General features: G+C 41.0%; 1 protein-coding gene across 1 annotated transcript in view; it reads left to right on the top strand.

Annotated features, from left to right (window-relative positions):
* The window catches only part of PLPPR1 (phospholipid phosphatase related 1), a 115746-nt gene extending 88556 nt beyond the window's left edge, over positions 1-27190 (top strand). Inside the window, exons 4-7 of the mRNA XM_045881992.3 lie at positions 14098-14348; positions 17690-17866; positions 21630-21761; positions 27158-27190. Of these exons, the coding sequence (XP_045737948.1) occupies positions 14098-14348; positions 17690-17866; positions 21630-21761; positions 27158-27190 (593 nt within the window). The remainder of the gene's footprint in view (positions 1-14097; positions 14349-17689; positions 17867-21629; positions 21762-27157) is intronic.
* The last annotated feature ends 226 nt before the right edge of the window (positions 27191-27416 follow it).

Consider the following 27416-nt stretch of genomic DNA (forward strand, 5'->3'; position numbering starts at 1 on the left):
AAAATGCCTGGCACATAGTAGGTTTTCAATAATTTTTTTTTTGGTAAGTAAAGACCAAAGATTAACTTTGTTAAATCACAGATTTGCCTAAAATTGTTTCCATAAATGCTGGTTCTTAACTATTCATTTGCCTCTTGTTTAATTAACTTTATTACCGCTCTTCAGCTTAGTTCTAGGAAATTAAAGTACATACGTTAGGCAATTTCTTTTTTTTTTTTAAAGATTTTATTTATTTATTTGAGACAGAGAGAATGAGAGAGAGAGAGCACATGAGAGGGGGGAGGGTCAGAGGGAGAAGCAGGCTCCCTGCCAAGCAGAGAGCCCGATGTGGGACTCGATCCCGGGACTCCAGGATCATGACCTGAGCCGAAAGCAGTCGCTTAACCAACTGAGCCACCTAGGCGCCCATATGTTAGGCAATTTCTAAGAGAAAGAGAAGTCTGTCCTAACTTCATATAGAAGAGTTGGGGTGGGGAGGAGTCTATGTATCTTAAGAAAGGCAACTTACTTTTTTTGAGTATCTGGATGAATGTTTTTTATAAGAGGAAAAAACATACTACTTAAAGATCCTTTAAATGGGGAGGTTTCCTTTGAAAAAATTAAAGTAAGGCAGTAATCAGATGTATTAGAAATGTTATTGTAAAGAGCTTAACAGTCCTTTTGTCTAGCCTAATAGCCACCAAAAATCATTAGAAAATGACAACTGTTTTAGCTAACTATTCTAATTAAGTTGAAATTGTATGACTTTCTCTTGCAGTTTATGTAATTATTCTAGAATCCTTTATAAAAAGTATTTCCCAACAAATATGATCAGCTTCTCACTGCAAAGTGACCAGTGAATTAGCAAAATATTTTTAAACAAAGTAACGCTTTATGCCGCCAAAGGTAAGAAAAAGCTTGGTATTGCTGTCAAAGGTAAGGAAAAGCTTGGTATTGGAATACATTTCTGGCAGGACTGTATCCATATACCCTTTCTGTGTAGCAGTTTGATGGTGCATTTCAGTAGCCTTAAAAATAACTATCCTTTTTACCCAACTTCAAATAATTTATCCTAAGGAGATGATCATTGATGTCTATTAATTTTTATGGGCTAAAATTATTTTTATAACATAAATTAGAAATATCTAATGACACACTTTTTTCAAAATAATGCTAACTCCGTAAGTTGCAACCTCAGAAAATGTTATTTTTAAGAATTTTTAATGAAAGGGGAAATATTCGTGATATGATATGAAAAAGTCAAGACACTACGAATCTGTATTTCAGAATAAGAAGGATACAACATCATAGGTGTGTGTGTGTGTGTGTGTGTGTGTGTATCCCAGCTAAAAAAGATTGAAAGGAAATATACACTCACAGTTAACCTTTGTCACTTCTGAGTTGTAGGAGGATGGTTGAATAATTTTTATCTTTCTATTCTATAATTTCCAATTTTTATCATGAATAATTTTAAAATCAGAAAAATAGCTAAACATTATTTTTTAAAGGGGCCAAGGGGAGGAAAAATAGGGGAAAGGTAGAGGCTATCCAGGTTGGCCAAGTCCTTTAACGTGATCTTCAGTGTAGGAAGCAGAGCTGAGAGTGGCACCTTGGCTCTCAGTCTAATGTAGTCTGACTGGCGTGGACCTGAACAGTATCCCCTCATCCCCACCCCACAGATCCAAATTAAATGTTCAGTGAAAAAGTGGCAAGAATAGTGAAGTCAGAGGGAAAACATTCAAATGAAGCCATCTCCTCCTGTAGATAAAAACTAATTGCGTTGACCTTGACAGAGAGGATGGAATTGCTCTGATTCACAGATCCAACAATAAATTGGTTTTCCCAAAGTGGTCATTATAAGAAAGATGCCCAGCCTCCCGGATGTAGGTTCCACCCACTTCTAAACTGTGGTTTAATTTGTCAAGTTGTGTTTCCATGACATGGGAAGGGAGGAAAAGAATTGACTGAACTAACAAGTTTCACCAACATTTTATAAAAACAAATGCAGTCAAATTAGTAACACGCATTTGGACTTCTCCCTCTCCTCGTTGTTTTCCTCTGCATTCCTTTCCCTTCCTATACCATCCTTTTGGTGTTGCACTAAACTGAACAACAACAACAACACACAGGTTTAAGTTCTCAAAAGAGATAAACCCTTGCATTCTTTTTTCAGCAGCCAAGACAAAATAAGGAAGTCACATTTTCCAAAAAATTCATGAAGAGAAGTTTAGTTAAATCCTTTACATTAACTAATATACTTGAGGAAATGTGGCCTTGTAAATATCAATTATTAAATAGTAAGTTTTGGGTTTAATATTGAAAAGTAATGAATAAAAAACATTAGAATTTGATGAGGGTTTTGAGGTTGTTTGCCATATGGAAGGAAAACTAAATTAACTTTCCCTTCCTGAATAAATAATTTCTTTTGAGTTAAAGGAAAAAATTCATCCAAATATGTCAAGATTAGACTGTCTATTAGCAACTAAAATAGCCTGTCACCCAGAAGCTATTTATTATGGGCTTTCCATTTGGGATCACTGAGTTGCTCCATTATTACTTATAATAAAAATTTAATTAAATATCAAGCAAGTCTTATGCCATTAGGTCAGGTCTGAACATTAGGTAGTACTGGACAGAATAGAAAGTACTATGGTAAACAGTTAATTCATGTAACACTAATTAATTGCCATAAATTAAGTGTGATCTAAATGGAGCATGAATATATTAAATGCAGCTTCAAAGGTCACAGTGTTTTATGGTCATAAGAATTGATACCCTGAGACAAGCTTAATGTCAGCCTTTTTGAGAACTAGAAAATCCTTCTCAATTTTGAAAGTCACTTAACTATACTTTATCTAAAAAGAGACTTAATTGGATTCAGTAAGTCCATTTCTATGTACATTCAGTATTTATAATTAAATTATAAACTGGAGGACTGATCATATTCATTCAACCTTCAACAAATAATATGCTGGGCATCTACCATATAGTAAGCACTGATTAAGTTTTTGAGGACAAATTAGTGAACCAAAGAGAGATTTATTTGCCCTCACTGAGTTTATATTCCAGTAGGGGAAGCCAAGCATTAAACAAAATAAATAAGTAAATTATGGTGTTCATTAGAAGATAAGTGCTATGAGGAAAAATAATGTAGAAAAAGGAAATGCGGAGTTTGTAGGGGCAGATATGCAATTTTAAGTGGGGAGGGAGAGGCTGTCCTACAAGAATTGTCTAGAGTTGGCAGTGACTTCCTAGCAGGACAGTGACCATCCCAGGAAACTAGGTGTCCACTGTACCAAGTGAAGAAGTTGAGGTTCTATTTTTTCTAAAAAATAACTTGCAGTGCCCAGGCACCCACCTTTAGTCCTGAGACAAGAGGCTAGACCCTGACAGAAAAATGTCAAAAGCAAGGCAGGGCATGAGCCTATAAGCAGATGGAGGTATTTCCAGAACTCAGCGATAGAAACCAGAGTTGAGGGCGCCTAGGTGGCTCAGTTGGTTAAGCGACTGCCTTCGGCTCAGGTCATGATCCTGGCATCCCGGGATGGAGTCCCGCATCGGGCTCCCTGCTCAGTGGAGAGCCTGCTTCTGCCTCTCTCTCTGCCTGCCTCTCTGCCTACTTGTGCTTTCTCTCTGTGTGTCAAATAAATAAATAAAATCTTTAAAAAAAAAAAAAAAAAAAAAAAGAAACCAGAGTTGAAGCTTTAGGATATGCATCAGGAGAAGAAAGCCAGGATGGATCTTAGGGGAAAAATGGAACCTCCGTTTCTGGAAACTCTGTTTCTGGGCTTCATGAGCAGCCAAGCCAACAGACTTTGAGACTGACATGTTTGGTACTTCCTTCTAGGGAGCAAAGATGCCAGGGGCTGTGGGGGCCGGGGGCAGGGTGCGCAGCGTGGGGCGTTGCTGGAGCTGGGAGCCTTGAATGACTAAAAGGCACAACCAGACCTCTGTTAGGGTCTCCAGAAGTTATGATGAGCCTGCCTGTGGTTGCTTTGCTCAGTGCACAGAACAAATCTGCTCTCCTTTGAGTGTCATCCTCCATGAATGAGAACATTCCAGACCGGAACAAGACTCCTGATCCAGAACTCTATAGATTATTCTCATTATCAAGAAGAAAGTTATTTAGCGTGGTGGCTCAGTCATTAAGCGTCTGCCTTCAGCTCAGGTCATGATTCCAGGGTCCTGGGATCAAGTGCCACATCCGGCTCCTTGCTCAGCAGGGAGCCTGCTTCTCCCTCTCCCACTTCCCCCAGCTTGTGTTCCTGTTCTCACTGTGTCTCTCTGTGTCAAATAAATAAATAAATAAAACCTTAAAAAAAAAAAAAGTTATTTAGTCATATGAGACTCTAGTGATCCTTCCCTGAGGGCTCTCCCAGCACCAGTGTCTAAAGGCTGGACTCTAATAAAAGGAAGAAATAAGACGGCCACTTTCTCAACACTTTGCAGAAGAGCCAATGCAAATTCATGGCACTTCAGGGAACTTCTTTCCTGTAAAGCAGTTTCCCAGCCTCAGCATTACTGAAATATTGGGCCAAATCGTTCTTTTCCACGTAGGGGTAGGGGACTGTCCTGAGTATTGTAGGACGCTCAGTAGCATCTCTCACCTCTATACACCAGATGTCAGTAACACCCCTGTCCCACTAGTGACAATCAAAAATGTCTCCAAACACTGCAAAATGTCCCCTGGGAGTAGGAGCTCCCTCAGTTTTAAAGATTTAAGAAAACAAGTATACTTCAGACTTTTGCTTAAAATATTATATCAATATTTTTGCTATGAAGATGTTACACACATCACAAAATTAGGCATAGTGAGATGCAGAAATACTGCCTGAGTATTAGAAATAGCTCCCAACAATTGATAAAGGGTCACTTATGTGAAAAATAAAATTTACAATATATAAAAATATCTAATTGTTACATTGCACACCTGAAACTAAGATGTCAGTGATACCTCAATAAAAAAAAAAAAAAAGTAGTGTTTTGGAAACAATTTATCACATTAGAACATCATAACCGTGATTAGGAAATGCATCAAGCAGAGACACCAGGTCATTATCTGTCAGTCACTAACAGGGCTTGATGCTGGTTGGTGGTGGGAATGGAGAGGATTCAGATCACCAGGTTTGCTTTAGAAACTTTTGAACATGATCAGAAAGGGTGGAACTCCAAGGCTGTTGTTTGGAAGCCCTCCAGAATTTGATATGCCCAGTGTTACATTCTTTGGTAGGTAAGGAATCTAAAATCTTCTGCTCCACATTTAGTTTGTATCTAGGGCACACTTCCTAGAATTATTTGCATCCACTTTCTCTATTTTATTGTAATATTTCACTGCCTCGGGGTGCCTGGGTGGCTCAGTCAGTTAAGCACAGGACTCTTGATTTCGCGTGGGGCTCTGCACTCAGCACGGAATCTGCTTAAGATTCTCCTCCTCCCTCTGCCCCTCCCCCCACAAAGGCACGCTAGATAGATAGATAGATAGATAGATAGATAGATAGATAGATAGATAGATAGATAGATGATAGATAAAAATCTTTAAAAAGAAAATAATTCCACTGCCTCTGGCAAAAATTTTAGGATCTTTGTCTCTATGAACCAGATTTGGATCCACACTGTCTAGGGGAACTGAGAAGCAAATATTTAAAGACCAGGAATAAGAGAGAAGTCAGACATTTGAGAGAGAAAAACACTGAGGAACTGTCCTCAGAAAGGAGGGCTAAAGAAGACACTCCTGTTGAGATGAAACCATATCATCAAGAAATCATGTCATTTTATGGTTTGGGGAAGTAGAAGTATGTTTGTTCTTTCATTTATAAAAATATTTGGGGGTTTTCTAGTTGATTACCCATCATCTTTATTAAGTAATTATCCTTTATCTTCACTTATCAGTGAGTGGTTATAATAACAAATATAGGGTATTTTTTAAAACCACCAGCTCATCATATTGTAAAAGCTGCTTTATTAATACAAAGGATGAATAACACATCACAGAGTCGAATATTTGAAGTTGTTAGAATTATAGGGTTCTTGTCTCTTTCCTATGCTTTAAAAATAATTTTATAATCAATTTATTTAAAACACCTTTACTGGGGACATTTATTTCACTCAGTTATAAAAATAATAGTAACTAATATCTATATCAAGCTCACAATTCATAAAATGTTCTTACAACTATTTCTATGATTTGCATAATAACCCTGTGATACAAAGAAACTGAGGTTCAGATTAGTTGATTTAAATAAAATTGTTCTTAGGATTAAAACCATGCCATCAAGACAAGTAGACTGCTGTCAGCCTTTGGTGTTTTCCTGACCTCTGTAGGAAAGAGACCACAAGATCTTGTTTTGTGAACACCTGAAATTAACTGTCCAAGGAACTGATGTATTCAATTGTGTCAGAAACTTGTTTTTGAAGCATAAAATAATATTTGATGATATGTAGATCAGTTTGCACTGATGGTATTGTATTATACTAGAAAAAAAGTCAGATTTATTGCCAAGGTGATGAAAAAAGTACCTCATTCAATGATGACATATCTCAGGTATTCTATCAGACTCTTGTCAGAAAACTGTTGTCTAAAATACTGAGAAACTCTTGCTCTGTTGTGACAAGTGCAGTACATTTCATCAGGGCATGTTCTAAATCCTTGCCTCTTCTGTGTGTGTGTGTGTGTGCGTGTGTGTGACCAAGCAAATAGAACTAAAGTGCTTTTTTTCATGGCCTGATACCTACCCATATTTTTTTAAGTACATGAAAATATAAGCTTAGAAGATTATGATTAAGAGTATGGATTTAGGGGCGCCTGGGTGGCTCAGTTGGTTAAGCAACTGCCTTCGGCTCAGGTCATGATCCTGGAGTCCCTGGATCGAGTCCCGCATCGGGCTCCCTGCTCAGCAGGGAGTCTGCTTCTCCCTCTCCCGCTCCCCCCCCCTTGTGCTCTCTCTCTCTCACTCTCTCTCTCAAATAAATAAATAAAATCTTTAAAAAAAAAAAAGAGTATGGATTTAGAGGTACCTGGGTGGCTTGGCCGGTTAAACATCCGACTCCTGGTTTTGGCTCAGGTCGAGATCTCAGGGTCGTGAGATTGAGCCCACCTCTGACTCCACGGTCAGCATGGAGTCTTCTTGAGACTTTCTCTCTCCCTCTGCCCCCTCCCCTGCACGCACTCACTCTCGCTCTAAAATAAATAAATTAATCTTAAAAAACATATGGATTTAGAGCTATACTATTTAGTTTCTAATCTCAACTCTTCTTGGTCGAGTTAATTGCCTCTCTATGCCTCAATTTCCTCTGTGAAAAGTGGACATACTAACAATGTCTACCCCATAGAGTTGTGGTGGGGACTGAGTGAACTATATTCTAAAGCATGTAGACCAATATCTAGTACACACTAAACACAGCATATTAGCTATCCTCGCTATTATTTTAATTATTTTTACCTAGTATCCATGGCACTCATATTCAAACATCTCATCCATGCAGTACATCCTTGCAAGGAAATGGGACGACCATGGTAACCACAGATAAGTCTCTTCGTTAGGAAACCTTCAGTTTGAATAAAGCATGTTAAAAAGAAGACATTGCACCATCTTTACTTTTCCTAAAGAAATGGTTGTTTCCTGAAAGAATGGTCTTCACAACTGAATTGACATCAACAGCTGAGTGACTTTCTCAACTGAGATTTTCCTCTAAGGATCTTGATGTGGCAAAAGTAAAAGCAAAAAGGAACTCTGTGCATTTCTTTCTATCTTGGTATTCCATTTGCAATGGGGATTTGATGAAAGATGAGATTTCAAATTAAAAGTTGGTGATTGAATCAGAAAGTACGTTGAGGAAACTGAACCTACGCGTTCCTTAGGTGTTCCTCTCCCACTGTGGAAAATGGCACTGGTGAACCCATGTACTTGTACTTGCCCACGTGGGATAAGATTTTCATCCATCTTCCCACGAAAACAAAGGCTAGGAACTGATGTGTTCCTTGTTTTTTGAACGTAGTAGGAAAGCGATGACAAAAGATTCACAAAGCTGGTTAAATTTTGAACACGAGAAAATGTTCAAGCATTTCCAATGTCACACAGCACAATAGTTCTTCAATCCTCTCTTTCATTGCATCGTTTGCTCAACATAGACAGAAGAGCAGCCCTCTTTTAGAAATGTTGGATAAGAGGCTGAGAACATGTGTTGAGGGAGGAATAGGATTCCCTCCCCCTCTTCAGAGAGTACTGTTACCAACCTGACCCAGATAACTCATTTTTATGTCTTTTTCAATATCCTTTTCTTTTTGAAAGTTCTAGATGTTAGTTTTTCCACATGAAAATAGGTTAGAGTCATGATTCCATGTACCCCTGTGTTAATATTTAAACTGACAACCACTGCAAGTTCTCAGGATTCAGAAATGAGGACGTTTATCTCAAAGATATCTCTAGGTATAAAACTGTACCCAAGCTGATCGTGATTTCCAGATTCCTTACGCTTCGCAGATCTCCCCGGTAGGAAATCTATCATGTTGTGTATAGCAGGGATTTCCATATTCCAATTTAAGGTTCTTTTTTCATTCTTGCTGCATTGAAAATGGAGAATCCTTTAACTTCCAAATGATGACTTACAAGTTTCCTGAGTCATGAGACACTTATTAAGTTCCAGTTTTCAATTATCCTCTTTATTCGCTAAGTGCCTAGCACTATGCTGGATTTTGTGTGGATGTCAACCCTGTGTTCAATAGAATCAGGGATGTGAGACACCAACACGAGCTAGAAAATCTGAACAAGTTCCTATGCTTTTTTATCCTCTTCTCCTATTCTTACTCTGAAGTTTCTTTAGCAGTCCATTAATTAACTCACAAATAAGTATTAAATGTTTACTATGTGCCACATTTGATACTAGGTACTTAGGATGCAACATTAATATAGGCGTGTTCAGTGCTCCTAGAGAGCTTATATATTCTACAATTCCAATGGGAGAGATGGACATCACTAGACAATCACACAAATGTAAAATTCTCACTGGGACAAAGGGTACGAAAAAGTAAAATAGTATCATACTAGTCTAAAATAGGAATATTTTTTCCAAGACCCCATGTGATATGTGATTGTTTCTTTCACCCTCTTCACTCTTAAGTGAGGCAAGACCATCCACAGTATTCATGAGCAGATAGAAGTGTGGCTTGCTCTTGGCCACACTTGAAAGCAGGTTGGTGCACACAGCACGAGTCCGGTCCCCAGTTAGCAGGCTTTCTGCCAGAGCTCCTCAGCTCCAGTGAACTGGCATCTCCTTGAACCCCCACCGCTGTGTGGATGAAGAGCACACACAACTACAGGGCCCCTCAGGCACTCATCTCTAGAGCGTGTGGGTCTGTTCCCAGAAGGGGCCCCTGTCTGTTGCCCAGAAGTGTGTCTCTGAATACATTTAGAAGAATGAAGAAGGAGAGGAGACAGTTCCAGGCAAATTCAAACAGAACTCATCCAGTAGAGTGACCACAGCCCTGTTTTCTGAGCAGTCTCAATCCCGAATCTCTGAGCCAGGGGCCAGATTGTAGGAGAGAAAGGAAATCTCTTCCTAGGTTTTCTCCCCTGATCTGTCTTTTAAGGAGAAGTTTGAGTTTTTCCTGAAGTAAAAGTCCGTGTGTGTGTGTGTGTGTGTGTGTGTGTGTGTGTATGAGAGAGAGAGAGAGAGAGAAAACCCACTCCATGGCACTTACTGATAATGGAACCCCTTCCTGATTCTCCTTTTGGGTTGGCATTAGGAGTTTCCATCTTTTTTCACAGGTATCGTGTATACTTTAGTAGACGATTGAGAGATGTTCTACCAGGGGCGATTAAGCAAGGTGCCATTTTAAACTGGAAATTACACATTTATAATTTAATATAGAATAGCTGGCCTTCAATTTAGAGGTTCCCCCTAAGATCACAGGATCTTTGTAGCTAAAAGGAATTTAGTCCTTCCCTCACCCCACCAATGCCTCTTCACCCCGTTACCACCCTACTGTCTGGGGCTAGGCTTCCTAATGAAGGTCACCTCTGTGAAAATCAGTAGCATCCTCCTTGGCACCAGGCAATCTGGTTATGTACTTTGACCAGTTTTTTGTCTGGAAGACCTAAAATTATCCTGCTATGAGTCCTAGTATCTTTTTCTTGCATGCCAATTATCTGTGGCTTTGCTACTTCTCCTTATGCATATTTCCTGGCCATGTCACTGCTCCTGCTACATTCACAGTTGAGTAAAAGGGTAGAATCCTGCACTGATTCCATAGCAGGGACCAGATCCCAGAGTTTTACCTCCATGTCCTAAATTGCTAGCAATCAAAGACCCTAACTTGTCCCGAGAGAGACTGAGATCAGATGGATCCACATGGAATCCTGAGGGGAAAAAATAAGGACTTTTTAATACCTTTGTCTTCCTCTTTCTTCATCCTTTATCTTTCTTCATGCCTGACAGGTGTCCTGTTTAGGCCACAAAGAAGATGCATGCTCAGGTTTCCTTAGCTGATCTGTGTCATCCTGACAAGAACCACAGACATCATCATTAATCTCTTTGTCCTAATTCCAGGCCCTTCTAGCCTTCTGTCCTCTCAGCATTCTAATGCCCATCATCCCTTAGGGATGGGGCAGTTTACAACCGCTTACCCCATACCACACCAGAATGTCTGAGCCTTGTAAGGTGGACTTTAGGCTCAACCAATTTGCCCCACCTCTGCTGTTGCTAATAGAGGCACCCTATTCTGATACCATGCTCGATGTGAAGCTTCTCCAAAAGGTTTACAGGGCTGAGCTATACCCTGAGATGGGATGGGATGTACTTCAACTAGATTTCCAAAAATCATTCAATCATCATATTGCCCTGTCCCTGGGTTTGACAGCCAATGTGAGGCAGAGAGTATGGGAATGCCTTTTCACTCCCTCAGCCAGAGTTCTGGCTTCTCCTTGTGTGTCCTCCCCAGCCACATCCTCCCCTGCGTTAGGATTGATTTTAGAAACTCAGTGGTCACATCCTCCAGGCCATGGCTCTTAGTCTTCCCATCCAAGCCTTTTTAGAATTCCAAACAAATGAACAATATCGACAGGTGTCTCAAGCACATCGCTCTGGCAAAGCAGAAGCATTTTACTTTTAGACTGTTGTGTTGGCTGTAAATCCATTCATAAATGTGATCAGCTCCCCCGAAGCAAGGAGGACTGTTGGGAGCAGATTCATAATATAAATAGAACCCACTGCAGGGGGCGTGGGGGGGGGCAGAGAGAGGGTTATAGGAATGAAAAATGTATCTGTTAAAATTTCAAAAATATGACCTCACTGAAAGAATTTTTGACACCAAGGTAGATTCTATAGACATTTTAAAAACCTCTCCTGCAAATCATACATTGCAAGAAACCATAAATGGTGTTTCACCTGACCCTAAGGACAAAAGTAGCTATTGTGAGCTTCTGAGGCTGGGAAAAGACACACAAGGAGCCCAGGGTTCAGAGCAATGGCTGGAGTGTCTTACAAAAGCCCTGCAGGATCTGACTTTCTCTGTGAATCACTGCTGTGGGGTCCACCGCCCTTTGTTGGCACGGCCTGTGTCAGGCAGGTGGATTCCCTGTGCTGCCACAGTGCCCTTCTGAAGCTAGATCAAATGCACCAGAATGAAAGGTTTGGAAAGCAGACGCTTGTTAGGGCATCAGGAAAAGCAGAGATGATCCTAAGGAGGCAGAGAAGAAGAGGGGAAAGCCACTTTCTGCACAAATATCCCGAAACAATAAAGAGCAGGGCTGCCCACAGCAGCATCACCACGACCGTGGGGCTGGCACCTCAGACCCGGATCCGAGGAGCCTGGAAATCCCGTCTCAGAAAGTTCAAACCCGCCCTAATTGGAAGCACTTCTGACAAATAAAATGCCAGAGGAGAGTGCTGCCACTTTTCTTTTTTTTTCTTTTTTTTTTTTTTTAAAGATTTTATTTATTTATTTGACAGAGAGAGACACAGCAAGAGAGGGAACACAAGCAGGGGGAGTGGGAGAGGGAGAAGCAGGTTCCCCGCAGAGCAGGGAGCCCGATGCGGGACTCGATCCCAGGACCCCGGGACCATGACCTGAGCCGAAGGCAGTCGCCTAACCAACTGAGCCACCCAGGCGCCCCACTCTTTTTTTTTCAAATCATAAATTACCCTAGTTTCCTGGAAAAGTATGCCCAGACAGACTTATTGCCCCCTTGAAAAAGCCAGAGAGACCTGGTCTTTAAGACTCTTGCTTGAAGGTGTAAAAAAATGTCTAACCATTCAGATGTCCAGAATCTGGGGGTGAAAATTGCCACAAATGATCAATGATTGCCTACTCTCAGAGGTCAGACCCCCTGGGAGTGAGCCGGCTGAAGCTATTAAAAGAGCCAGTTCTCATTGTGATAAAGCACATCCTGGCAAAGCCACAAAAAAAGAAAATTACAGCAATCAATACAGATCAAAATGAAAACCGGATGAAGGTTTCAGCCAAACTTGTCTTCACTTCTATAATGCTATAATGGGTTAACTTTTGGGTGCTGATATCAGCACAATTTGCAGATCAAGGACATTGAATATGGGAGTCCAAGTGGGGTAGAAATTTAATTGAAACTACAGCAAATCCTTGACTAGGGTTAATACTGCCTCTCGCGCTTGCCAACTTCTCCCATAATTGAGCTGCGTTTCCGAAGTGTCTGTCCCTTCCAACAACTTGTACGTACCTCGGCTCTGCAGCCCTGCTTGATATATTTAACAGACGATATTCCACGGATAATCTATAGCTGTACTGTATAGACTTTGAAAGAGTTCACAGTGAGGCTTCCTATAAGGAATTCTGCTTTACCATGTTCAATCTTACCGGGACTAATCCCATGGAATTTGCCAGAGAACAGATAAAATCCAGGAAAGATAGCCTACCCACAGGATTCTCAGCCAAACAGCAAAGTCGGTGTGGCAGGAAGAATAACGCTTCCTCTCCCAAAATCTCTGTATCCTGATCCCGGAAACTGTGGATTTGATACCTTATATGACAAGAGGGAATTTACAGGTGTGATTAAATTCAGGATCTTGAGATGAGGAGAGTATCCTGAGTTAGTCAGGTGGACCCAATGTAATCAAAAAGTCCTTATAAGAGGGAGGCAGGAGAATCTGAGTCAAAGAAGGAAATGTGACAATAGAAGCAGATGTCGAAATGATGATTGCTAGAAGGGGGTCACAAGACAAGGAATGAAGGCAGCTTAGACGCTAGCTAGAAAAGGCCAAGTACGAACGCTACCCTCGAGCTTCCAGAAGGAACACAGCCCTGCCAGCATTTTGATTTTACCCCCGTGAAACCTAGTTTGGACTTCAGATCTCTAGAACTAGAAGAGGGTACACTTGTGTTGTTTTAAGCCGCTCAGTGTGTGGAACCTTGTTATAGCCACAGTCAGCAACGTGTGTCTTTAACACTCGTCCCTTCTCCTCATTTTCTCTGCCCAACATCAAATGAAACATCCAATTCAATCAAGGTTTCTGGAATGACCTTTTTTCTCTCTTTTAGGGATAACTCCCTCACAACCCCATTCACTCTCAGCTGCCATGATGTCATAGATATCCCCTCGGAGTACTTGCATTTCCAAACAGGACTGGGGAGAATGTATTTTCTATCAGGGAAAAAAAGTAACTGCTGTTGAGTAGCTACTGAAGCCAGGCACCATAGTGGGTATTTTGGACCTATTCTATGTCATCTTTCCAACCTTGTGAGGTATCACTCCCCGCCAACCATGTTGTGACTGGGGGTCCCAAGGTTCAGAGAAGGCAAATCACTTATACAAGATGAATGAGTCAGCAATGCTGGGACTCAATGGAGCCCAAAACCATAGGACTCCAAAATTCTAGTTCTGTCCATTAGAACATACTGCTTCTGCCTTACTTATACAAAACAGTAAAATGCAAACAGCAGAACGTCTGCATCAGTTTGGAGGGAATAATGGTTGGGGAAGTGGTTGGGGAAGCAGGCACCAGTCCCTGCAAAGATGAAAGTGAGGGCACCGTCTGACTCTGGTGAAGACCTCTTTGGCAGGTTGTTGTGGACTCTCACCGCTACGTCTTCTCTTGGGGACAAAACTGTACCGACGTCACCATTCCTGATCGTTTCCACTCTCCTTGTAGGGGTATTTGCCTTCGGACTTTTTGCTACTGACATTTTTGTAAACGCCGGGCAGGTGGTCACGGGGCACCTAACGCCATACTTCCTGACGGTGTGCAAGCCCAACTACACCAGTACAGACTGCCGGGCACACCACCAGTTCATCAACAATGGGAACATTTGTACTGGGGACATGGACGTGATAGAAAAGGCTCGGAGATCCTTTCCCTCCAAACACGCTGCTCTGAGCATTTACTCCGCCTTATATGCCACAGTGAGTATTCCAGTCCCGCTGTCACTCCCAAGATGAGCGTCTGGCTGGGATGTGAGTCTCTCTGCCCTCCTCACCTTCATTCTCTCATCGCTGTCACTTAGAGTGTTACAGGAAACATGTGACAGCATGTTTCTCCTGTACAGCATCATGCTGTTGCCCCCACACCCCCCTACCCAACATCCCAGGGTAATTGCTGACCTGTCAGAGGCTATTAATTTGGCAATGTCGATAATCTCTTAGTCAAATCTTCCCATTTTACAGAGGCAGAAACGGAGGCCCAGAGAATAGCTGAGAGCCCCCAGTTGGAGCTGGGACCCAGGCTCCTGGCACCAAGTCTGGGATTCTCCCACTGCCCACAACGACACTCCTTGCCAAAGTTTTCATTGCCTTCAGAACAGCACATATTTCTCACACCTGCCTACAAATTTGCAGGTGTGGGCCTCCATGCACATGGTTGCCTGGGTAGTGCAGCAGGACCGGGACAAAAACACAGCTTTCCTCTGCTCCGCCCGACACTCCTCCTCTTCATTTAACCAGAATGGATGGATGATCCTACGTGACCCCCAACACCCAAAAGTTCACTTCTCACTGCTCCCCAAATCATACAGGCTTTGACTGCCCCCACTAGGGTGTAATGTTCTCTTTATACTTTTTGCTTTCATTACAGAAAAAAACCTGAAGTGTGTCCCACATCTTTAAAATACAAGAAGAAACAATGGTGTCCCTTTTATTTTCCTACTCTTTAATTGCATCCATTCTGGAAATGACTTCATCTCCCCTTTCTCTGGCCTATGCTTCCTTAGAACCAGGAGTATAGAAGTATAGAAAGGATCAGCTCAAAGGCTGGGTATCCTATGCCTTAACCTGTGGAAGAGCAACTATTGGTCAAAAACACACCTTTTCCTTACTTGAACTTATGTTCCAGGTATGACTAGTCTAGTGATTCTCAATGAAAGGGAGGGGAAGGAGAAGGCAGAGGAAAGACCCCTTTAAAATAATGCATTCTTCCCAGAGGTTCTGAGCAAGACTCACCCTACTCCCCAGGGGAGCGGGTTCCCACCATCTCCAGGGAGAGTAACTGTGCTCTCTGCTGAGAGTCTGCCTGTGATCGGAGCGTGTCCCTGATGTCGCCCGGATGCACACATTCGGGATGGAGAGAAGGTGACTGACTACAGGTCTGTTCTATTCAGTTCAGTTTAAAATAAATTGCTGAATATTCTCTTTAAAACAAGGGTTCCTATGTGCCAAGTTCACAGGATCACATCTGTAGGATGAATTTGTCAGCCACCAATTACCCAAAATTAGCTTTCCTAGTTATTCCTTTTAGGTATACTTTTTAATGAATATGTGTAAAAATGATTTCATCTGGCCCCCACTAAGGAAACATGCATGTAGATAATAGAGAAGCTCAACTTACAAAACAGATCCATTGTAGCTTGGTAAGCCTTCTTTGCTTTATGATAGATAGATAGATAGATAGATAGATAGATGATAGATAGATAGATAGATAGATAGATAGATAGATAGATAGATGATAGATTGATCGATCAGCAGGCCACATATTTTTTAAACAAAGAAAGTCCTTTCAGGCATTCAGCATATTCTTCAACTTTTCAAAATATCCATTTGTTCTAAATTATCTAGAACCAAATTTTATATGAAGCAATGTATTCTTGAACCCTTTTCTGTATATTGATCAAACTCAAGTCATTGCCGCGTGACATTGTATAATACAATTATGAAAATAAATCTGTTACTCATAATAATCGATTGTCTCATCAAATGAGATATAAATTTCTTTTGGGTAAAAAGAAGTCTGCTCACTCAGAATAGATGCTGCTGTAGCACTTATTTTCAAGGATTCAGATATAATCCAATTCAAATCATGCCCCACAGACGGACTATAATCAGATAAACCCTGATACAAGATTCCAATTGTGTGAACACTTTCTGAGCCCCTATTATGTGTGAAGTGCTTTCAGAAACCACTCAACAAGGATCTCCTAAGTGCTAGTTAATACTGTGAAGAATACTAAGCATTAGCTCATGCTTAATAGATTATAATCTTATAGGAAGGATTTATGAAGAGTATACCTAAAAAACACAAAAACATAAAATACTCAAGTTACACATATTTAGTATAGATGTTAAGTGACATTTCCTAGACGGCATTGGAATGGTGTCATGATGTGCTCTCATTTGTGTAACCGATCTAACCAGTTCTCCTCAGGGCATCTATCACACATAATAGAGAATCCCGTCTGCCTGTATTCACACCACCGTTGTGAATTGTGAACTTAGGAAATTAAGTTTCCGTGGTCATATCGTAAAATGCATCTATTTCAACTGGTCAGTGCTCAGGCAATACAAACACACTATACACTATGAGTATTAGCATCCTATTTCAGAGTTGCAGACTCACTTGTCAAATTTTTAAAGAAATTATGGAATGGATCAGCAATGCCCTCTAGTGGTTTCTCGTAACCATTGCCAAAGGTGATTAACGACTTCTTTGAAAGAGGCGCTAGGCCCTGAGACACACATTTAATAACAGAGCCTCTGAAACTTTAAGAGTCTTGCCCAACTCCCCACAATGGACAAGAACAGCCTACATCTCAGGTGTCATGAATTGCATCATCCTTTCCTCAGGTCAGGTCTTCCCAACCTTTCAGATGTCATGGGACCCATAGAAAGGCTCAATATTTTAAAACACGCTAGAGTAAATGCATGGAAAGAGCCCACCACAGCTGTTCCAAGGAATGTGAGAATCCGTTTCCCAGCGCAGCTAAAACCTGCTTGTGTGACACACTCACTTGGAAGTTCTACTTCAGTCAATCAACTAACCAGTCAATGCTTTTGTATCTGTGGCCTGCAACTGCGAAGAATCAGCTAGAACTCCGGGGGACACCAAAAGTGAAATGGATAGCCACTCACCTACCTGGTCTTCTCTTCCATAAAATTCATTCTCACAGAAGGTTTATTTGGTCTCTGAGATTCGATATGGGTTTCCCAATACCCCCAAATGATTCTTGAATTTGTTGCATGAAAACTGCATGCTCTAAAGCTGATCTTTATGCTGCAGCCATTCTCTGCACCGCTGTTTCTGTTTACGGGTCCCCTGGAATACAGAACAACATGCCTCGTCTGTGGCTATTGGGGTTCTTGCTGCACTACTTTCCTACCCAAATTCTTCCCTAAGTGACGTGGTGGAATTGCTCAAGCAGTCAGTGTGTCCCCTCTGGCACGGCCCCGTTTGCCCATGCGTGGTACACGTGCGTGCACCTGTGGGTGCCACCTACAGGCAGGCGGCCTCTCGCTCACTGGTGTCCGTCCTGTTCCAGATGTACATCACAAGCACAATCAAGACAAAGAGCAGTCGGCTGGCTAAACCCGTGCTGTGCCTGGGAACCCTCTGCACCGCCTTCCTGACAGGCCTCAATCGGGTCTCTGAGTACCGGAACCACTGCTCCGACGTGATTGCGGGCTTCATCCTGGGTACTGCTGTAGCCCTGTTTCTGGTGGGTCGGCTTCCCTCTTTCTGGTGTCTTCCCCTCTCGTGCCCTTTGAAAGGCTGGCCGGGGTCACGGCGAGTCAGGTCAGCCAGACCACAGTGTAAGTCCATGCTCCTCCTGCCCCAGCCTTGTAGGTGGCCATTTTTTCCCCAAGGAGTATGCATCCTTTTGCCACAAAAAGGACTTCTTTTTTTTTTTTTGTAGCTTTGAAATGCTCTTTAATTTGCGAAGGTATATTTAATTTTTATTATTATTATTTTATTAGCATATAATGTGTTATTTGTTTCAGGGGTACAGGTCTGTGATTCATCAGTCTTACACAATTCACAGCGCTCACCATAGCACATACCTTCCCCAATGTCCATCACCCAGCCACCCCATCCTTCCCACCCTCCCAAACCATAAAAGACTCTTAATCTCAGGAAACAAACTGAGGGTTGCTGGAGGGGAGGGCAAAAAGGACTTCTAAAGTACCTTTTCTTTCGGGAATCTGATTGCATATTCCCCATGGGGGTCAGGAAGAGGAAGGCCTGGGGCAGATGGCTTGCCCCACTTCCTTTAACACTGGGCTAAGAAGTGAGGCCTGGCTGACGTAATTTGGCGTACCCTCAGAGCAGTGTTCTTTAAATATTTGTGCAGAAGGTATTGAGAGAAGCTAAGTGCAGAAGGTATTGAGAGAAGCTAAGTGTTGCCTGAGGGAAGAACAGAAAACAAAGACTGTGGATGGAAGCAAGACAGCCCCTTCTCAGACATCCCCAGAGATTCAGCTCTTGTCCACACCTGTATATCCCACTCAGCAGTATGAAAACCCTCCTCCAGCCACACCCAGACTTTCTAGAAGGCTTCTGTTACCATCTAAACATGGCTCTTGGGCGTCTTATTTCCACTCCAGATAGCTTCTCAACCACATATAATAATCTTTCTGGAGAAAAGTTTTAGTTAATATCGTTTTCTCCATATCTTGACATTTCTGATGATTTTAGTTCTTCAAAAAGCTGGTGGCCTTGCCACCTGCTCAACTAGGAAATCTTTTCATCTGAGTTGGATTGGAAGTGAAGAGGCTAATTTTTATTTTTTGTCTTTTTATAGTTTTACTGAAGTATGCTAGGCAGATCATAAATTGCACATGAAGTGTACAATTGGATCAATTTTGACATACAGATACATCCTTCTCTCTCTTCCTTCCCCTCATTCCCAAGCAACCACTGATCTTTCCGTCACTCCATCACTCTGTATGAGTTTGTCTTTTGTAGGATTTCGTATGAATGGAATCATAGAGTCTATATTCCCTTTTTTTTTTTTTTAAGATTTAGCCTGCTCTGGTCCAAAGCCCCCACTAAGATTGGCATCACACTTAGATGGATTTCATGGTCCCATGACCTAATTCTCCCTTGTGCAATGCCTCCTTCTTGCCCTTCCCAACGTACAAAATACACATATGCCTCTCCCAACCTCTAACTCTGAGTTTTCCAACTTTTTTACCTGCTGAGATACAGAAAATGCTCACGTTTACTCAGAACACTGATCTCTCAATGGAGATTAGGAAGCTCCATTTTAATTCAAAATTATTTTTAATGGATCCAGGCTTTCTTTCTAAAGCAAAAGATGGAGGACTTCAATGCAAATTGTCTGTATGAAGCTGCAGGAAAAATGGTGCTGAGACGATCCTGAGATGTTGATATCCCCTAAGGGATATTTCCCACTGACTGCTTTCTAAAAGAGGAAAGGAGTACTGGAGGCTTCAGGAGAAGAGAGGGTTTTCAAAGACAGATCAGCAGTTCAAAAATGAAGGCTTGGGCTCAAAAGCCAAACAGTTGTGCTGTCCCTCAGTCCTGGACCGAGCTTCCCCAGCTAGAAAGAGCGGTGCTCACTGTCCCAAGCTACTGATGAGGTTTTTATGGGATGAAATCTGTGAAAACCTTTGCATTTTCTAAGGACCCACATACAAATTCTGCTTTTGTATTAAACTTGTTTTTTTCTCAATAACTTGCAGCCCTGTTTCCTACTGCTCAATTACTGTTTGCTTTGTTACTAGCTTCCCAATTGATGGTCAATGTCAAAATTTGTTTTCTACAAATGGTCTTTATGTAAGAGCCAGAACCACTACCAAATGGCTCTGGCAGGAGACAGACCCCACGGTCTCCCGCTGTTATCTGCGTGTGCCCATGTACACACCTCACATGCACTCACACTGAGCTTGGAAATGGGTCTTAGAAGAGACTGGAAGCCCTCCAAAGTGGAGCCTTGGAGAGGAGACTGGGAGACAGGAGTCTGAGAGCAGGAGCATACTTGCAGCATATGTGCATTCTTGTTTTATGTTTCCAATGAAAATGAAATGGAGGGGAGTGGACCGTTAACTGAGCAATCACTACGTGCCCTACCCTTTATATCCACCAAGTCACATGCTCCTGGGACAAGCCCTGCTATATTCTTATCCTCACTTTCTAGATGAAGAAAGTTAGGCTCAAGAATAAGTAACTTGACCGATGGCCATCCAACCAATAAGCCATAAATCTGACCTGGGTCTTCCCATCTCCAGAGCTCCTACACCTCCCACTTCCCCCATTTCTTTAATGGAGGTGGTTTAAGCAGAGCTGGAGAGTGAGATGGAAGAAAGCCAAGTAGAGAACATTTATATAAATGTTCCACAGGGTTTGAAGAGTGACAGGAAAGATTCAAAGATCAAGGGTGCCAGTGGCTCAGTCAATTAAGCATCTGCCTTTGGCTCAGGTCATGGTCTCAGGGTCCTGGCATAGCTTCCTGCTCAGTAGGGAGCCTGCTTCTCCCTCTCCCACTCCCCCTGCTTGTGTTCCTGCTCTCACTCTCTCTCTCTCTCTCTGTGTCAAATAAATAAATAAAATCTTAAAAAAACAAAATTAAAATTCCTTTAGAAAAAAGATACTGAATATAGAAACAAAGATGCTGAACAAGCGAAAAGAGAGCATGGAAAGAGACAGATAAACTCTATGAGGGCAAAAGAAGCAGAGAAGATGGTAAAGACAGACTCAGTTATGAAGGGGGCCTCAGTAGGAAATAAAGAAAAGTGAGTAGTAATTTAGAGGGAGAGTATTTTAATGGAAGCAATAGAAGAAAAATGCCACTGAATTATTTAATCTCAAGCAAACAGTAGTCATATAAATTAAGGATGGTCATCTTGGGCAGGAGGTAAAGACTAACTCACACTGATTATTTGCTATTAGTTTGGCACTTAAGAAGAGGCAGAAGAGTATAGTGTATGATCAAGGGGCTACGGAGTTAAAAATCTCTATGTGACCTTAGGCAAGTTATCTAACTTCACCGTGCCTCTTTATCTAGGTTGGAGATGATAATAGTACCTCCCTTGTAAGATTGTTGAGTGGGTTCGATGCAGGAAAGTAAAATTCTCAGGACAATGCCAGCCACAGAGTGGCCCTCAGTAAATGTTACCTGTTATTATGAGGTGGTTTACATTCATTGTGTCTTTTAATCACTACAGATCTGTGAGAGAGGTGTTGTTATTTCCATTTTACAGGTGGGGAAAGAGGCTCAGTGGGGTGGGTTGATTATCACTGGCCACGTGGTGATCAGTCAGATGCTTCATCAGCCTTTAGAGGTGCTCAGCAAACACCTAGACAGTGCCCAGGGTCTTTGCATGGTCCCTACCCACTGGCTCAAAGGGAAAAAGTCACGATGGCAATGACATTCTAGGGGAAAGGCCTGCCACCCTCCCAGATGGCCAGGCATTGATGGCTGCAGTCTGACCCCAGTCTTTTTTCCCCTCATCCTGCAGGGAATGTGTGTGGTCCATAACTTTAAAGGAACACAAGGATCTCCTTCCAAACCCAAACCCGAGGATGCCCGTGGAGTACCCCTCATGGCTTTCCCAAGGATAGAAAGTCCTCTGGAAACCTTAAGTGCACAGGTATAGTAAAATGGTTTTAGCAAAACAAACCCACAGGCTCAAGGCCTGTTAGCTTGGGAAGTAAACTCATCAATTTCTCTACTGGAAGCAGGATACCACTGAATCCACTCAGCACTAATAAAAATCTGATGTAAAGGTTTTAAGAACTTCAAGCTTCTCTCAGTTAGTCCTGTATTTATTCTGGGGCTTGGCAATCATGAATCCTCCGGAAGTCCTTAGTAATGTCTAACTGAAACCCCAGCTGCTTTAAGACAACTTGACCTACTACATAATACCACACTTCTGAAATTTGGACCAATTATGTGAGAGGCCAATTTGATTTATTAACTAGGACAATATTTGGAAAGAGAAAAGTTTTATTACATTCAATGATAGATATAGACTAGAAGCACTTTTGAAACGTGATGACTAAGTGTCCTTTGGGATCTATTTTGATGACTACAATCAAAAAATTCAATGCAACCCTACTCACTGGTCTCTTATTTACATCAGGGCCTCGTTTCATGTCAGATAACAGAAATAATTAGCCACCTAGTCCTTGTCCTCAAAGAACTCACAGATAATCAGGCAGGTGGATATAAATGAGTAATCATAATAGGGCATGCTGAATCAGAGGTCCACAAAGTGCTTTGTGAATACAAATGAAGGAAAAAAAATGTGTTGTCTGAGAAGACAGGAAAAGCCATGGAGACTTGCCACCTGAAGGTAGCCTTAAAGATGGTTTCCAGCACTTATTTTTGCCTGGGGTAGTTGCTAGGTGCTTCACAAATACATCCTTATCTCAACAAACACCTTTTAAATTGGTAGGAGAATTCCCAATTTCACAGATAAAAAATAGGAATCTGAAAATAGCAATATTCAATTAACATGCCCGAGCCCACATAGCTTGCCAGTGGAAGAGCTGAGCTGAGTTGTTCTTGAGGCAGACAGAGAATGGGGATAACCAATACCAAAACAGGGTTTTCACTGGCAAGCCACTTTGCTAAAATGTCTGTAATAATTTATCTTGAAATCTCCTTTATATTTATATTCTTACAAAACCATTTTTGTAGATAGTATGATGGAAAAGCAAATCACTTTCCACTGGAATTATCATGTACTTCATATCATGAGAATACAAAACAGTATTTTTCCCTATTTAAAGATTATTGGCGGGGCGCCTGGGTGGCTCAGTTGGTTAAGTGACTGCCTTCGGCTCAGGTCATGATCCTGGAGTCCCTGGATCGAGTCCCTGGATCGAGTCCCGCATCGGTCTCCCTGCTCGGCAGGGAGCCTGCTTCTCCCTCTGACCCTCCCCCCTCTCATGTGCTCTCTCTCTCTCATTCTCTCTGTCTCAAATAAATAAATAAAATCTTAAAAAAAAAAAAAGATTATTGGCTATCAGACATCTCTCTGAGATGAACTGTCCTAGTCATATTTCTTTTCACATTTAATGAAGTCTTCCTAATTTTATTAACAAGAAAAACAAAACAATAAAGCTATTTCTATCTTGGGAAAACTAGGGCTCTACATTAAACCCAGTGCCAAGTATTTTGTTTGTTTTCCTTTAACCTGTATTAAGGTGAAATTTTTGACTTGGTTTAATGAGAAAGAACATACTGAAAAATGTATTACTGGTTTATTGATATACGGCCTGTTGATACAGGTTGAATGATAAAGTGGCTCAATCGTGATCCCTTGTAATGAAACCGTGAGACAGTCTCTCTGGTGTTCCCTATCTATTTATGTTACTGTACCTGATAAGATCAGAGTGGTTCCCTCTACTTTTGAGGTGAAGCAACTGAAGACAAAGGTGAGTTTTAAAAGCAAACAAATGTTTACTGAGTTCCACAAACATGGCAGTGTCTGTGTTCTTTTAAATGCTGACTACTTTACCTTGAACGTCCTGATTTAAGGACACCCCCTTTCAAACCCAGGCTTCTGCCCAACACTGCTCAAGCACTACGCTCTGTTGGAAACCTTCTCCAGACTTCTGTCTTCTCCCTATTAATTATTAGTTGACCATCCAGGTCAGAGACATCTAGGCCATATTTTGGGGGATTCCACTTACATTGAAAAATGAAGTGTCAAACGGAGTTTCAAAAACTGATCTTCCATAAGATAGATAAAAGATTCCTTCAAAATATATATTATTATTCACTACAGGCAGTAGTTGAACTTCTTTCAAATCTGTCCATGTATCTTTATTTCCATGTCTCTCACCCCATCTGATTATAGTGAGGTCTTTTCTGAATACACAACCCTTTCTGTGATTGTCCTGCCCAATGGATGCCAACAGTGTCCCTTCAAATCTGCCCCTCCCCGCCAAGAACTTGGAGATCTTTGAGGATCTGAACACTATGAACCATGTCTTATTTACTCTCCATATTTCCTGGCATTCACTAGATGTGAAACAAATGTTTGATGGATAGAGGCAAGCCAGAACCAAAACCTGAACTAAACACTTTAGATAAAACCAAGAACCTAAAATCAGACCACCATCGCTATCTGAATCTCCAAAGAAAATAGAAATTAATAAGAAACAACAGGACTTCAGCAGGCTAGTCAAAGTAAAGCTACAGGAAGCTGGATAGAGAGTTTACTTCTCAAGTGATGCCTTCCACACTGACTATAGAAGACTCAAGTAACAAAGCACCTACTTTTAGTATCAAATGTTTCCACGTGTAGTTAGGATGATTATACTCTTTATTTGTTGGCCCAGAAAAGAAAATTAGCATTTATTGCAAGCAATCACATTCATTCCTCACAACAATTCTGCAGTTGGTATTTTTAATTCTGTTTTGTAGATGAAGTAAGTAAAGCACAAAGAATTTAAGAAACATGCCCAGGGTCACCAAGTCAAAATTAAAACAGGCCCATCTAAGTCTAAACGCCCTATTGAATGTACTATACCACACAGCCTGGTATGACATTCAAGGAAAATTCCATTTGGAAATCTGCATCTCTTAGCATTCAAAGGAAAAATGCAGTAGGGGATAGCGTGTTTGAACTGAGCTACCGATCTTCCAAAATAAATATGCCCTATGTTTTCACCTGGAGGCAGGAACTCTCTCTGCAACCCCAACACCTGTGTTTTCTATTAGAAGATGGCTCCTTTGTAATTTCTGGGATCGAACCATCTTCCCAGGAAGAAGAATTTTGAGGAACTGAGAGAAAGTATGAACCTTTCTTCAGGGCATGCATTCATACATGTGAAATCCACCCCACTGTTCAAGATACCTCAAGGAGAAGACTGGTTGGGGAGGGGACCTGGTCACCCTCCTTTTCTTCCTCCCAAGAACCTTCTTTCTTTCCCTTTGTCCACATGGAGCCCCCAGAGCTCCAGCACTTTTTCTTCCTCTCTAAAACATCAACTTGGATTTGAATATTTGTCTTCTGTATTCCCCTTAGCATAGTTGATTGAGACAAGGTACATTTTCTAAAATCTTTCCCAAGTACTGAAGAAAACCCAAAAAGTACATAATTATAGAATCCAACAAACCAAAAATGGTCAGGTTTCCAAAGCATGATTTTATGGTCCTATTGAGTGAGTGTGATCTCACAGAGACCCCATTCCAGGAACCCACAGAGTGACTGTGATCCTAAAAAGACGAGCATGGAATTATCCGTGTTCTGCACCTGAGCAGTCACCCTTAGTGTTGAGCAATTGTGTGCCTGTCAGACATAGTTTATATTAACAAAGAAATGAAGTTAGAGAGGAAACATTTATATTAACCTATTTGGGTTGGTATAAAGTTTCTCAGTGTCTCCAGATTTGGGGAGGGGGAGACATTTTATTTCTTTAGCAGAAAAAGAATCCAATTTATGTTGACACCCAGATGCCTGGAACCTTACTCCAAATGGTTCTAATTCACCAATTCTGAGGTAAAAGAGTATTTATATTTAAGAAAATATTCCCAGAGGAATTCTAATGCCCCCCCCCCCCCCCCCCCCCGCCGCCTGGATTTCAAACTAGTGATACTACAGACTTTGTATTAAATAGAAAAAAAGACCTGGAAAGTTAAAGAGATCTGCCCAAAGTCACCCATTTAGTTACCTTCAGCTGTTGAATTACTTTATCTTTACCACTTAGTCTCTAATGGAATCTTATAAACATGTAAATGACCAAAGTATTGACCACAGAAGTTTTTTCAAAAAGGAAGCATATTATAAAAGTAAAAACACAAAAGGAAAAGTTATTTTTCACACTATGTCAAGAAATGCATCAAGCTCTAGTTCTCACACATATGGCACATAAAAGTACCTTGAAAAATAAAATACTCCATTTCTAAAATGTATAGTTGAGCTCTCAGGAATATACTGTAAGTCTCTAGTGTGCTGAAAACACACAGGAATCAAGAAACCCATAATAATCAATCAGATCTAATGCCACAGTTTCTTCTATTTCTCATCCCCATAGACTGGGGGTTTTAAGTTCAAACAAAAGAGGAAATGTTTGGTCTGCAAAAGGGGGGTCCTGTATATATAAGTTATATAAACAAGAGGTAGGGGTTGTATAAACAAGCTGTATCTGCAAAAATTTATAGAATTACAAGGAAAAGGGACAAAGCTACAATCATAGTACAGATTGTAACACATTTCTAATTAATAAGCAAACAAAATACAGTGAAGATATAGATGATTAGCAAGGTTGATCTAATGTGCATTATATATAACCCTCAAAACACATGAAAATTATGAAAATAAACCACAGAGAAGTCTCAAGAAAGTGTACAGTATCTCTATCACACAGATTCCATTCTCTAGAAAAAAAATTCAGATACCTACACCTAAAAACAAACAAAAAAACCTATACATTTGAAATGAGTAAACTCATTTCTATATAGCTCATGACTCAAAGAATAAATCATACAGAGATATTTCAAAAATTAGGACTGTTTGATATTAAAACACTACATTAAAACTGTGGGATGCAGCTAAAGTTACTTTGAGATCCTTAAATGTTTCTATTAGAATATGGTTGAGTGAGTATAATATAAGACAATTTTATAGAGACCAAGTTTAGTTGAAGGAATTATTTTTTTTGGTTGAAAAATCAGGGAAGTTTTAGGGTCACCCAGCTGGCTCAGTCGGTAGAGCGTGCGACTCTTGATTTCGGGGTTGTGAGTTCCAGTCCCACACAGGGTGTAGAGGTTACTTAAATAAATAAAACTTTAAAAAATATATATCGGAATATATAGAGATTGGTGTAGAGATTACTTAAATAAATAAAACTTTAAAAATATATATATCAGGGAATATATAGAAGAGGTGACAATTTGAGGGGCCTTGGAAGGCATTCCAGGAAGAGGGAACAGCGTGTGCAAAGCCAGGAGCCAAGAGCACAAGGGCACAGCCTGAGTACGCGCGTGAGTCAGTCAGCCCAGCTCTGAGACTGCATCTGCTTGTCTTTGCAGAATCACTCTGCCTCCATGACTGAAGTCACCTGAGACAACTGAGGTGTCACAAGCTGTTTTTTTATCACCCTCCAATTCGATACTTCAAGACACACAGTTACTTGATGTCAAACTGTGAAGACAAGTATTATGTTTATCTAGTTAGAGGCTAATGTTTTGTACATTTTTTGTATGAGGAAGTGATGTAGCTTGCCCTGATTTTTTTTTTTTTTTTTTTTTTTGGTCAGCTTTAATATATTTATGCCAGAATTTTAAATCA

Source organism: Mirounga angustirostris, unplaced genomic scaffold, assembly GCF_029215605.1.
Source record: "Mirounga angustirostris isolate CCGP_5_RB_7025 unplaced genomic scaffold, mMirAng1.0.hap1 SCAF_15, whole genome shotgun sequence".
Lineage (NCBI taxonomy): Eukaryota > Metazoa > Chordata > Mammalia > Carnivora > Phocidae > Mirounga > Mirounga angustirostris.